Raw genomic sequence first — 15,708 nt, 5'->3', positions numbered from 1 at the left:
ATTAATGTCTGATTTCCCTCCAACTGCTGAAACCGACGACTGAAGTTTTTCATGTGTTGACTGTTCTAAGATTCAGTTACAACTATTTCTGCTATGTGGACGGAATAGGTAAGATGATTGTAACTTATTTTAATGTAGTTTTACTTTCAAATTTACCATTGTTTGTATGTTGACATAAAGAAAAAAATAAGCATTCACAATATAGACACACTTGCATGGGACTGCTGTCATAGAAAATTTCATTGATTTTTGAGTCATTATATCTTTTTTTCCTTATTAATAAGCCCTCTTTATATGTTAGTCATGCTAAGATTGCAGACAGTATATTGCTGTAAAAAATGTACTGCCATAATAAATTCTACTGTTCTTACCGCTAATTCATTCTAACTGTCAAATTTAACCACAAGTCACAAGAGTGAAGTACATGCTGAGCAGGTACATTTCATATATCAACTGTTAGATCAATATCTTTAGTAGCAATCTTAGGTAAGAATTTGACTTATTCAACAGTTCTTACCTTTACATGTTCCTGATCTTCTATCAGAACAAACATGGATGACATATTCTAAATGTAGTTTGTTAAGATCAACAAGTGCATTTTTTTTTTTACATGTGAAAAGATCAAATTAATTAAATAACGACCTGAAAATGGTTTAAACACGATCAATATCAGCTGCCACAATTTCTAGACATTTGTATATAGAACTGCCATTTTCACCTGTCTACAGAAAGCCAGTCTGTGAGTCAGGGATGACTTTGCCATTGTACTGGATGCAACATCATATGAGGGACACGACAAAGAGCGTGTTGTACATTTATAAAGATTTCATATGGTATACACAGTTTCAATCAATCACAAAACACTGCAAAGTTGAAGGGTATATCTATGTGGGGTCATATCATTCATCAACATCAGTTTAAGCCACATTTAGAGGTCAACATACAGTTGTGTAAGTGCAAAATTAATTTTTAATGTAGAAAGATTTCATTTCATGACTTGAAAATGTAATAAACCTGATCAAAATCAGTAGTCACATTCTATACATATTTATTTACGAAATCACCAATTTTCTCAAGTATTGAGATTGTTAATCGGCTATGGGTGACTTTCCCATTAAACAGATGTGATATCATAAGAGGAATATGACCAAGAACTTACCAACTTGCAGGGAAAATCTTTTCAGTCAAAAGAAAAAAATTACTAACTTGTGCAAAAACAACCTGCCAAAAGTGAATTACAGGTGGTCAAATCCAGTGTCAGCAGACTCTGATTGACAACCCAAGGCAGGTTATTTTGATGTGGTTTCCATCCTTTTTTGATTTTGTTCAGGGTACACTATAAATCAAAAGGATGCATACATAATTACCCTTTTTACAATGATCTGAGGCATTTTATTTGGTTTTGAAAGGTAACAACTGAAATACGTTGTTTTCTAACTAAATATTTTCACACATGCAATCTTAATATAAATACAGTGTAAACACACCAGCTGACTGACCAAGAGATGCATCCCTCTTAAAGATATTACATTGACGAAGGTCAAATTTTTGGTAGTTATTGTCATATGGATGAGTTTAGTGTCAATCACAGCATTACTTGAAAACACCTGGCATGGCCTGGTTTGCATATAACTTTCACAGTTTTGTCTAACAAATGATTGAAGCAGAGCCTGAGAAATATGAATATGAATGGATTGTAATTGAATCCTAAATATGTCTGACATCTATCCATAGTAAAAGTCAGTATGCAAATGGCAGTTATAATTCTTGTCATCATACTTTATATCATTACTACATATTGTAACCCTGGTAAAATACTAGCCGCAATATACCACTCGGCTAGAGAGAACTTCTCTTTAGCTCAATTGGTTGAGTGTCAGACTGGTAAGCCAGGGGTCCTGGGTTCGATTCCTAGCGGAGGCATTGAGATGAAAAATGACCTCTGTTACATTGGCGCCCATATAGGGACCCGGGAATAGTACTTAGCCATGCCCCACCAGCATCGCTGTCACCCCTGGAAACTCGAGGACAAGTTATTTCCTGGAGGGGAAGTATGTAACCCTGTTAAAATACTAGCCGCAATATACCACTCGGCTAGAGAGAACTTCATTTTAGCTCGATTGGTTGAGCGTCCGACTAGTAAGCCAGGGGTCCCAGATTCGATTCCTAGCGGAGGCATTGAGATGAAAAATGACCTCTGTTACAATATCAATGATATATTGACAGAATGCCAAGTCTGGTGTATCAGTATAATTTATTTCCAGTGTAGGGAACTGTGAAACTATAGTGTATTGGCCATAATTCACTGATTTTTTTTTTTATTTTTATTTTTTTTTTTTTTTGCATACTGCATTATCTATCTGTCACTTTTTCCCTAAAAATCACTATTAGTCACCAACGGATAGGATTTTGACCATATTTGGTTAACAGCATTCTTGGGGGAAGGGGAACAAATGTTTTATCAGTGTTGGGTCCCAGCCCCCAGGAACCTAAGTGGTGAGACCCAAAAATGGAAATTGGAAAATCTTACTCCTCCTGTAGGAATGATGGGATTTTGCCCAAATTTGGTCTGATGCATTGTTGGGTGAAGGGGAATCAATATTGAATGAACAGTGCATCTTGATACCCTGGGACAGGAAGGAATGAGCACAATAGCAGAGATAGAACCAATTCTTTAAAATCCTACTCCCCTTGTAGGAATCAATGGATTTTGCCTAGATTTGGTCTGAAGCATTGTTGGATGAAAGGGAATCATTCTTGCGTAAATAATAGGTCTTAGCTTCCTTGGGTCAGAGGGGCAAGGCCCAGTAGGGGAAATAGAGCAAATTCTTTAAAATTAGATTCCTTTTGTAGGAATGATTTGATTTTACCCAAATTTGGTCTGAAGTATGATTTAGTGAAAGGGAATCAATTTTGTATACCAGTAAATGGTTGGTCTTGGACCTCTAGGGCAGGAGGGAAGGGGCTCAGTAGGGGACAGGGGTTATATATCCTTAAAACAATGGAGATCCCCATCCCATAACAATATAAAGCATTGCTGGGTACAAAGAGATAAGCATAATCATGATGATGGAATTGGCCCGTTGGTGTGGCCTCACCCCCAGGGATTTCATTTCCTTGTTATATCATCGATGCAGTTGATATCCCCACCCCATAACCATATATAGCAATGTTGAGGATCAGGAGGTCAATACAATCATGATGTAAGGGTTGGCCCTGGGGTCTGGCCCCACCCCTAGGGACTAAGTTTATGGGGCTATATCATTGAAACAGTTGAGATCCCCACACTTAAACCATATATAGCAATGCTGGACATCAAGAGATAACCATGATTTAAGAATTAGCCCTGGAAAGTGGGCCCAAGCCTTAGTTTCTGGGTTATATCTTTCAAAACCCTGTAACCATATATAGTGTTACATTACTAGGCATCAAGAATTTGCTGGTAAGTATAAAGTAAAGCTCCACCACTCTGGATTTAATTTTTAAGTGACTTTTTTTAAACGGTTGAGATCCCCACCACATAACCATATAAACTCTCACTGGACATCAAAAAAAAAGACAGTAATGATATAAGAATTTACCCATTGGTTTTGCCCTACCAAAAGAAGTGGTTATGTTTGCATATTATTCATTTTATATGTAAACATACTATTCCATGACATTTGTTGTGAGAATCTAATGCAAATGGGAATTTAATTGTGATCAGTTTTGTGACCCTTTGTCATTAATTTTCATGTAACCAAAATGCTGCCTACTCCTTTTTTTCGCCTTTTTGTTAGGACATCTGACCTGAAGGTTCAGAAGGACTTATAGCCATTTTGTTTCATCTGTCATCATCTGCTTAAACATTCCATTGAAATGATTTCTTCTCATTAACCAAAATTCCCATGGTTCTGATATTGGGCCTGAAGCATGATGGAATAAAGGGCTACCAAGTGTGTTGATATGAATTACCTTGACCCCTTTTCAAGGTCAAAGGCTGCAATAGGGAAATTATCTAAGAAATTATACAGATTTGAAACATTTCATTAAATGACTCATTAGCTCAGTATTAGCCTGGTGAGTGATGCAGGTCCCAGATGCCTCATATTTTGTTAAAAATAGCTTTCGTTAATATTCAATAGTTGAACAAACTTGTATATAATATACTATCAACTTATTACTATAGATCACAAAGGTACTGCAATACATTGATACGTCAACTTTGATTTACACCTCTAATAATTATATTAGTGTTTGATTATAAGAATTAACATTTAAATAGAAAATCTACACTGTATATTCAAAAACTGATTATTTGATCTTTGGTTGTAATTGCAGAGAAATTATTACATCGTCTCTTGTAACAAATTTTCATCACGTTTTATGCCCTGTGAATACGGATAAGCAATATAATGCTTATATAGTGAATAAGTTCACAATAAGGTCAAGATTTGAAACTCATTATCAAGGAACTATCTGCAAAACCATTTGTGTGCTACTACATGGCATGGATAACACTTGCATGGTTACATCCATGTTAGTATGGCTCAGTTGCTTAGTGAATTGGATTTGTAAATAAGTATGATGGGATAGTGTTGTGTCATGTCATGTTCATCAAGTTCAACAGTGGAATGAATTCAATGGCAATGAATGGGTCTGGTACTCTGAAGAATACTCTCTGATAGCATATGGGACACACAATGTTCCTGTGGACTAGTTTGGGAACTCAGGGTCTCTATAGTCCAGAGGTGGCACCACTATAACAACTAGACAAATAGTTGTGTATTGCTGAAGATACCTGGTTGAACTTATGAAAGTTTCTGGACAAAGCTCACTGGGAAAAAGTGATGGTCGAGAATATCGTGGCCATGTTCCAAAGTTATGTCAAGCATGGTCAGTAGTTTTTTAAGATGGGTGATCTAACAGATTGGCATGTATATGAATATGGTTTCTCAAAATGGGTGAGGAAGAATGGTGATTTTTTCGGTTCTTGTTTTAATTATTGAAATTCCAAAACTTATGGTCATAGTCTGGGGAAAGTTTTAACTTTGTGATAGATAGTTCCCAGCTTCAGCTCAGATTTATAATTGATCTGATAACAGGTTGACCAGAATAATCACAGTACCAGCATCACAATGACAGAGAATCAGGACCTGTATTAAAGATAAAGGTCAAGTGTCCACTTAACCTGACCACACAGGAAGTGGACAGGCACTCCAGCCAGGCCACCATGGACAGCCAAGCTAATAAAAAGGTAGGTTTTGTTTTAGTTTCTCTATAGCCTATTGTCTGCTTTATCTATTAATAGGAATCATTCACAGCAGGAAATATTTCTTTTCAAAAATGAAGACATTTAAATTGAAAGCATGCATATCATGATTAATGAAGGAATTGTGATGTGCAATATTTGTTCTATATTTCTAGTTTAAAAAGATTGTGACATATTTAAAATAGCCATGAAATTTCTTCATCAATGTTGAAATATCATCTGCCTGAATTATTCCAATTTCTTCTGCACATCTAATACTTCAGTATCCATCGCTCAAATAATGATATATGGGCTGACATGCAGTCAGTGTGTTTAATTCTTGATGGAAGCTCTTTGTATTCTTGTGTAAGGCCCAGGACTAAAGCATAAAAAGTTAATTGAATTCTGTATAAAATATATATATGTATGAGCAGTTTTTTGTAAACATTTGATGTTGATGAAGAGCTCATCCTGTTAACAGTAGTAATGATTGTTCAGCATACTGACGTGCAGTTCAGTATGTTGATTATAAATATAGTGGGAGAATTAACTTAATATTGATTATAGATATGATGAGAGAATGAACTGTATACTGTTAGCTGTAGTAATTTTGCTCTCTTGTAAAGTAGGATCATCAAGTCAAGCACTCAGACCCAATGTGGTGTTTTTACAGTATTTGTTGGCTATGGTTTAGTTCCAGCTTTTTTACGACACATATGAAAAAGAAACTTCTTTCACTTTGGGAAGAAAATTGATCACTTGAGAAGGAAGTCTAAGGATTGAAATATAATTTTTAGGAAATTGGCCATATTAGGAAATAATTCCAGTTGGGAATGGGGCCCATATTCAGCTTACAGAGCCCCTAGAAAAAGTCCTGTAACAGAGAATATGGGGTACATATAAGAACTATGAAACAAATAGTAATTAATAAGAATTAGTTTCCTGTTATCAGTATAGTGATTTCTGTAGAATTTTTAGCCCACCATCTGACAGAGAAAACAATAGAAATTAAGGGAAAAGATCCAACATTTAAAGAACAAATACAAATCTAGTAATGATGGTTGTCGGTAGGATTCTTCTGGGGTCTCCTATTACATGGAAGTGAACAAAGAGAAAATAACTGAAATGTAGGAAAATAGTTACATGTACCATATATTGATGATTTTGTTTGTTTGATTCTAATAAGTTAAATATCATCTAACAACATAGGTCATGTGAGGTCAGATGTTAAGGGGGAGACCTGAACAGTGAGAAGCAAAGAAAAAACTGCAGATGAGAAAGAAGTGAAAATGCAAATATTCTGAGAGTTACAATGGGGAAAGTAAAATTTGTGTTCAATTTTTTGAGGACTTAACTTTAATCTCCTCCTGCAGTATCACATATACATGTTGCAGGATACAGCAGTTCTCTGTTGTCTTCGTGGATTCTCTAATGTCTTCACAACAGAAAATAAAAACTAACTTTGGTCCTGGGGGCCCCAGGAAAATTTGGTTGCCTCTAGATCTAATGACATGTAGTTCCATACGATACGGGTTCTTTGAGAGAAGATTTGATGTACAAGGTATATATACTTAAAACGACTTATATATTTCTTGGAAAAGTACACATACATACTTGGTAATTAACAAATAGGTAAATGATAATTCATTTTGTACTTAATCTACAGCTGTTAAGAAGGTCGACTTTAGTTCTGTAGTTTTATACATGACTATCTTGTGACAAATATCTCCTGGCAACTGAAATATATAGAGGTTGGTTGAGAGAAGTATTGGTTTATATTGTATTGAAATGAAGATATGGGACCAGGGTCAGAGTTATAATACAAAACTATTGATCTTGTAGGATGTGTTTATACAAGCATGTGTTGAGCCTGTATCATTGACCAGCTAATACTTCCTCATAGATCACTCTAAAGTGCTTGGGAAATGTTGACCTATCATTAGAGCCTCATATTTAGACAATAGTAGCATTCTGTATTTGTTGTCATGTTGTTTAAAATATTTTATGATTTTGAAAAGTTCTTTAAACATTTAAAATAAAATGACCGTTATGGATATTTGAGAACGTCAATATATGTTATTACCAGGTGTATCTCCCATGGGTACTAGTACTGGGAAATAACTGTCATAGTATCAGGAATAAGAATGTTTCAAAATAACATTCACAGCAAAAATATTCAGTGATGTAAGTATGAGGCAAGCAAGCCCATGGTACATTAAATATACGTTAAATAACCTGGGACAAGTTTGAATTCAGTGAGAAAATTATAATGAATATACACCATTGTATAGACAATATGCAGAAAACATTTTCAAATACGTTTTCAAATACATTAAACAAGTATTTAATACTACTTGCGACATGCACTGTCATGTTCACCAACTTGAAGAATCTATAGCTATAAAGATGTTAATATTCTCTTTACATAATGAATACTTGTATTTTTTTAAAAATTGATTTTCTGACAATATTGAATTAAAATCTTTGGGATGAATGTCTTTCAATTTATTTAATGGGTTTAACATCCAATATCACAGCCTTTCAACAAATGATTTTTTTAACATAAAGAGGTTAAGAATCTAAAGTCAAAATTTTTTTTGATGAAAAATTTGAAGCATCAGCATTTGATGAAAATGCATTGGTGACAGACATGATTAATTCATACCTGAACTCTGATAGGTTCTTGTGGTGTTATAGATATATAAATGCCCTTGTGTATTCGTTGATACCAGATTGTAGTGATTGGAGGTAACACAGGTACAGCATTAATTCATTATTGATTATAAGGTACAATTTGTATAACCTTTCAGGCTATTACACTTAACTACCAGGCGTTCAGGGTAAAATTCAATATTTCTCACCTATATGACATTTATTCACTACTGCTAAATTTAGGTTAATAACAACGTATCAGTGCAGTGTGAGAGTTGCGAGACAAGATCTTTATAAGGCGTATCATTCAACGTGGATCAATACAGAAAGATGATCACGAACATGTAACGAAAAACTCAATTGTTATGGCAGAAAGGTTGAAGGTATGAAATTGATTTCTTATACTTATATTACAATCTCTTTTTGTCTCTACAGAATATTTTTAGACATCAAGGAGATCCTGGAATCACTGATCTGTTTGCATAGTCATTCCATATTTGTTCATTACATCTTACTCGGAATCAAGGGGATGGGCTTATTACAGGACAATGAAATAGCATTGAAACATTTATAGATCTACCGAGTATCATTATATGTACATGGGTGGGCTCAATGTCAGATAAATATGTTGTCTCATCTTTCACTAGCAGTTTTTTATTTGAATGTCTTTGAAATAAAAAAAAAAAATTGATCTAGAATTTGAATGTCACTTATGATACAAGTGTTTGTATTGACTTGCTGGGGTTATGTTTGAATGAGGCAACTTTATTTCTGATTCTAGTGAAAGTTCTAGATCTCTCTCTCTTGCACACAACCATTCAATCTAATACATACTTTACATGCGCGAGTTAAAATATTTAATACTCACCTAGGGTCAGACTAACAGATTACAGCTTGTTCTTACTGATAATGGAATATATGTCTACTGTATTTACTTATTTATGATATTAAGTTGACAAGTACATTGTAGATTCTAGGATGTTATTCTGTTATTGCCTTGTCATATTCACACAAGGAAGTCAGAGTAATTGAGCACCATTCGGGGACTGATATGTTCTGGGACTGTTCTATATATCTTAGTATATTTGGAGCGTGCTTTCAATTACATTTCCATCACTTGTAAACATAAAAGTATACAAAGTGATACCCTACTTTGTTTTGAAATGCACAACAGTATATTCAATTGACCACGGTATATTTTGATTAACTAAATGTATCGAAAATTAAGTTTTATTAACAGTAGGCGGTGAAGATGGTAAATTGGATAAACATTTTGGAGAAATCTTAGATACTGTGTTCTGAGGATTTGTCACATCACTTGTACTAACATTCAAAGTGAACTGGAATTTACCTAAAGGATGTCATTGATGTCTCTTTGTATACATGTTTCTGATATCATTTGCTACATGATCATCTGGGTCAGATGGGGAGACCTTGATTTTATTGTAATTCCGTGCATCCAGGCCACGAGGCATTAAAATCAGAAAGTTGTTGACTGTTGTTTATCATCTGTCAGATGTCCAATCAAGCATCATGTTACATCTCAAAAGAATTAAACTCCATTTTTGTCTTCATTTTGAAAGTCAGTCGAGTACTTGCAATTAAACCTGCATGATCAGTGCCCAATATTGTTTCAACTGTATATCTCATTTCTTCTTGAGTTCTTTAGGACAGCATCTTAAGAAAGATACATTCTTCATGATGAAATGTGAAACACATTTAGTAACATGGTTAAGTAATATATACCTAACTAATTGAATTCAAGCAAGTAGCACTGAGTATATATATCAATGACATTAAGGTATTCCAATCGGATTATCTCTGTTTTCATCCAGCTGTTAATTGAATGTGTCTTTACCACCTGTCATACATCCTGACATACCTATTGTTGAGATATTAATAGCTACACATGGTATTGCAATGGTTGTATTATTACATTCTTTGTGTGTGCACCATTAAGCAATGACAGTATTTTATATTTTGTAATGAAAATATAGAATGTCCAAAAGTAGATTGGTTAACGAGCGATAGCCTCAATGAAACCTCAGTTGAAGGTCAGAGATTGATAGTTTAAGCTCACTACCTGTGGCAGTATATGTATCACAGAAAGCTGAGAAAGGGACTAGTCTGGATATGGTTGTGTTCTTTGGCAAGACACTTTACCATAATTCCTCTGGATGGACTGTAATGGGCCTCTCTTATGTTGTTCATTGAGCTAGCCACCAGTTATTACAAGGATACAACCTCAAAATGACCATGGCTCTTCACAGGATGACAAATACCAACAAACAGATATATAGATATACAATATCCTAAATATCTACAAAGAATTATTTTGTAAATATGGGTTGTTTCACAAGTTTTAAGCAATCTGAATTCTTTGATATAATGCATGGAAGAGTATTAGATAGTTGTCAAATGAAGAATTTTTGCAGTGACATGCCCCGATGGTCAACCATTACAGTCTTCATGGCTTTAGAGGTACTGAGTGCATGTAAACTGTTTCAGGTATTGGTTGATTATTAAGACTGATGACAGCACTAACAATACAAAATACATAGTTTCTTTTTAAATTTCTCCAAGCAGTATTGAGTAAATGTGATTACAAAATAACCCTGAATCCTCTCATAATACACCTATTAATAATATTTCAATTCAAACCCATTGTATCAGATTTTTGTTTTTTCCTTTCATTTATAGACACAATTTTTGGTAAAAATTGGTAAACTGGAGTCAAATATGAACACAACTTGCATCTTCTCCTTCATCAAAAACATTAAATTTTACTTATTCATCCCCACTCAGCTGTGAGAAAATAAACAAAATTGAAGAATTTCTTGAAAGATTTCATGTTTAAGGGCAAAGACTTTTGAAAAAAAAATTGACCAAAACTCATTATGCAACAACATATAAACTTTCAGTTCAATTATCTCTATCTGTCAAGGAGAACACAAGGACACTAGTATTACCAAAGTAGTAATTGCTTGTCATAGTTATGGCAGAGACAGGAAAATTAATGCCCCAACTCTTCAAACTCCTGTATCTGTCATTGTTCTTAAGCATACTGTAATCAAATTGTTGAAACTCCAATTGATATAATGGAAAAAAAATTCTACATTTGCTGCAAGTTCTCCAGTGTCTTCCCAGAGTTGTCCAACAAGAGAGGCAGTATGATATCATTTCTTTTACATTATTCAAGAATAAACCTAAGTTGATAACTCATAGTTTTGTATATAATTAAAAAGTAACTAATTACTATTTAAAAAGTCAACACTTACATCTCTCCTCATGATGAATCTGGAGATGATATAAGTATCATGAGGATGAAATTGTTTAACATTAAAGATTTCTTATCAGACTCTATATTTTACAGCAAGGAAGTTGAATCTCTTTCTACATGTACTTTACCTATGTGTACATACAGATATGACGAGATAGATTAAACTGTTTTATTGTTTATGTTTAACATTAATAGGTTTAATCACATTCAATAAAGATGGCTCATTGTCAATTTTACTAAAGTTATTACCATATAAAGATTTTTAATTTAAGTTTAGTTTGTTGCCTTACACCTAACTAGCTATATAGGTTGTGGATGAAGAAAGACAACTCCATGTCTAATTGACAGATATTTCATGAGATTCCCAATATGTACTTCAGATAGATTGAGATTGGAGTTCAAAACATTTTTGTTCTATTTTATATAAGATAGATCTTCACAAATTAGGCTCGCAGGCAGTAATTATCAATAAGTTTCTAAATTGATAAATTTGTAAAAAGTAGCCTTTGTGCATACCTATCAGTATTTGGTAAACAGTTTGTGTAAGAATTCTGAAGGGATGTCTGTTATTGTAGTATTATATTGACTTACATATATTATGTCAGTATCAGAAAAAGTTGTCAAAGAAGTACCGTTGGTATATATAACAAATTATGCTTTGATACTATAAAAGTCCTAGATTTGGTGGATCTGTCTTATAATCTACATGTAGAAATGTCTCTTTTATTCCACCGTTGACTGTTCAAATTACTGTTCACTGTGATCGCTGAAAAATACCATCCATCCTTAAGATAATTCTTGTTAGTTCTATCTTAAAAGAAATCCTTGATGGTTCCCCTTGGTGACCCCTCTTGGATTCTCACAGTTGCAGTTAATTATTTCCACTGTTTTTCTACCCTTGATTTTAATTGTAAATTTTGTGTGTTGAACTTAACATGAACAATTCCAAATATCAACTCATACTGAACTTTGGCTTTGAAATTTTTTTTTTTTTGAAGGTAGGAATTAAAACACTTAACTTTTTTTCTCCGTCATTCATGTATCTTTTGTAATCTATCACATTTTAGTTGGACATTTGCTTGGACTTTGAATTTTCTTATGATTATTATAAACTTTTTGGCATCATCATATTCTTCTGTGATTTCAAGTTTGTGGGAGTTGGGGGGAGGGGGGGAATGATTTGAAATTTCTGACTCATTTGTACCTAGCTTAGACATTTCATCAGAATGGACTGTATATTATCAACTTTATCACAAACCATTACTACACTTAAGACATAATGCCAAACCTGTTTAATGGAAAATAACCTAAAAAAGGGAAAATACATTACAGAATTAAGTATTATGTATTGTCTTGTATGGCAGTCTCAGAAATGATAAAATATCCTAATGGTCGGAAGTGGATGTAGCATATAATGTTTAATTCATCTTTTGTTTAGTATTTATGTAAATTGATTGAGTATTAATGCTTCAGGCTTATTGAACTTGCAATATGTCTATGCGTGAAAATAGGTTTACAATTTTGAAAACTTAGAGATTGAATCAATAGAATTAAGGTATGAATATTTCCTGTCCAAAACAATGGAGGACAGTTCCATATCATTAGGTACTTTTTGTGTTGTAACATTTTGATGAAAGTTGGTTTTTTATTGATTAAAAGAGTTTTGACTTTAAATTATTTTTCCATGTGAAAACCATCGGTGAACCTTGTAGCATTTCTCTTCTATCTGGCCTTAAACCCTTCTGTAAAAAACATCTTCTACATAAAAATGTCTGAAATATTAATAAAAAAACGATATGCAATGTGTTGTGTATGCGACTGTCATGTGATGTAATGTGCTTGATCATGTTACCCAAGTTTTACATGATTTTGAATGACCAAGGGACCCCATAGAAAATGAAGTATTGATTCACAGGAAAGTCTTTCCTGTCAATTGATCCATGTGAATAATAATTGGAAAATGTGCTTAATGATAAACATCTCAGAGTTTCGCATTTAGTCAAATATTACCAACAAAATCCTTTATTACATTGAAAATCGGAATTTCAATGTAATTGAAAAGTATATTATAGAATTCATCTAGTAGTATTTTTGTGTTGTTATTAAGTGTTGGTATCATAAAGTATTGATAATCAGCCTTTATTCTTTACTGTTCTGACATGGATGGGGTCATATCATAATTAATACTTTGAGTTTTTGTGTGTGCATCTTTTGCATCGTTTGCTCTATTAGTATGTGCACATAATTCCTTAACAACATTTATGTTATATCTACACCTTTTGTACTTAAAGATTGACAGTTTGAGGTCATCAGTCAAGGTTAACAGATCAAGGTCACACATACCTGACCACTTTCAAAATAAATGGCTTATGCATAAGATAACTTTTTGATAACTTAATAGATTATAGTTTACATGTATACCAGAGTATCAGTAAAGAAAGTTTACACATAAATGTTTGATGATCAATTGCCAGGGGTTAGAGGTCAAAGTGAACAGGTCAAAGTTACGCCGCTCAAAATATTCAAGAAGTTAAAATTTCAAACAATGTCTTGGTGTGAAGTAACTCAAATTTATTGGCACAATCATGACTTTTGAGGAACTTGAGTATTTCTGTAATCTGATCTTATAATTCTGAAATAACATCGATATCTATTCAGTGATTTAAAACTGCTGTAAGGTTGATACTATGAAAACATTTGAAGGATGGAACATATGTTTTCAGAATTATTTCAGAAGTATTAAGGTCCATATTCTGTACCTATAGACTAGATAACCTTCTGACCGTGTTGTTTATCTTTATTTTTGTGTGGGAACTTGGCCAAATTCGAAGGTTTCCGAGAGGGCTAATTTCAATGCCTCTGATGCAGTGCCATCTGCTTGCTTAAAAGCTCACATATAAGATAGTTATATTTCGTTAAGGAACATCATTTGTACCTGCCATACTAAGTTTATCCCTTCTTACAATACAAGTGTATGTAGAAAATCTAAACAGGACTGGGATTGCCACAGGCTACATACTAATGCCAGAATTTTCCAATAACAAAACTGTGTTTCTAATGCAAAAAACCTCTGCCAGACTTTCTTGCTTTCTTAATAAGAATTGGAGGCTGGAATTGGAGCTACAAAGAACGAAATGAAAGGATGGGTTGTTTAATCCAATCGTCATTGTCTGCCCAATATCAAAACACTTTGATAATTATCCAGCCAAGAATGTATTGATGCTATTTTTAGTCTTGTATCTATTTCCATCAAAGATTTGATCATGTTTACTTAACTGTCCCAGGTGCGGTGATTGCATTAAGAAATTGATTTTAGTAATATCATTGGTTTAACCCAAGTTAACCTCATACTTCAATGTTTATTTATATTAAAAGATTTTAATATAAAGGCACACAGAATTAAGCATTTATAAATATGATTATTTAATTACTACATTGTTCAGATTTAATTACGAAAATTGTTTTTTTTTTTTTTTTTTTTAAATCTGAAATGCTTAAAGCAATACATTTTATATATAGTGTTAAGGTCATTGTCAAGTTCATACTCGTGACCATGTGGGTGGGGGTTGCCAGTGGGTGTTGTGATATATATGTAATACCAGCAACTAATCAGCCAAGTGGTAACACTTTATACTGTTGGAACCAATGCAGAAAAACTTCTTGTTTCAAACGTGAAGTCATGTTCAATTATGATTGGTATCATCCCACCAGAACAACGTTTCATACTCACCTTTCATCAACTAACATTGCATAAAGCTTAATGGTGGAGGATAATTCGTCCATCAACTCTCAACTTCTTTTGGAAAGCTGGGGACTGATATTGGGCTAGGTGTAACACGATTGGAATACAAGTTTTTCTCATGTATGACTTTGACGTTTTTCAAAGTCAAATCTGTTAATAACATTGAAGAATAAACTTTGTAATTTTCAGAAGACCAATTTAGAGTTACTGCTTTTTGACCAAATAGTAACCGGAATGAAGTTCTTTAATGGTTCCTCTTTAAAATGTCAATGATCTATTTTCAAGGTTATAGGGGTCTAATATGTTTAACATTTAAGAATATCCTCCACAAGTCTCAGAGGACACAGAGTGCAGATATTATGCCAGCATGTATTTTGGCTGTAGTCCAATAAGGAGTCCTTACATAACCCAGATCAGTCCTGATATTTGGCTAGACAATACTTATGACAAAGTGCTCTAGAGTTTCCATTTTAGCTCACCTGGCCTGAAGGTCACAAGGGTAAAATATATGAAAATCTTCAAACGACTTCTTCTTAAGTAACTGAAGTACAGAGGGTATTAATATTATGCCAGCAGCATGCTGGAATGAAGTGCTACCATGTTTGTACAAAGGAACAACCTTGACTCACTTTTAAAGTCACAAGGTCAAATGTGTTAAAAGATGATTTCTCAGTAAGGGAAAGGCCAATGGTAATAATATTGGGCCTTTAGCATACTGGGAAAAAAGACTACCAAGATTGTTCACATGAATGACTTTGGCCTACCTTCAAGGTCACAGGGATCAAGTTTGAACACCCTTTCCAA

The 15,708-nt window shown here is 33.7% G+C and overlaps 1 protein-coding gene across 1 annotated transcript in view; it reads left to right on the top strand.

The window, feature by feature from the left end:
* The first annotated feature begins 5,212 nt into the window (after positions 1-5,212).
* Positions 5,213-15,708, top strand: part of LOC132563471 (uncharacterized) — a 34,869-nt gene continuing 24,373 nt past the window's right edge. The window contains exon 1 of the mRNA XM_060228229.1: positions 5,213-5,236. Coding sequence (XP_060084212.1) covers positions 5,213-5,236 — 24 coding nt within the window. The remainder of the gene's footprint in view (positions 5,237-15,708) is intronic.

The sequence above is a fragment of the Ylistrum balloti genome, unplaced genomic scaffold, assembly GCF_031769215.1.
Source record: "Ylistrum balloti isolate Yb309-2 unplaced genomic scaffold, AGI_CSIRO_Ybal_v1 Utg371740, whole genome shotgun sequence".
Lineage (NCBI taxonomy): Eukaryota > Metazoa > Mollusca > Bivalvia > Pectinida > Pectinidae > Ylistrum > Ylistrum balloti.
Note: the sequence above shows the minus strand (reverse complement) of the source record. Positions and strands in the feature narration are given on the sequence as shown.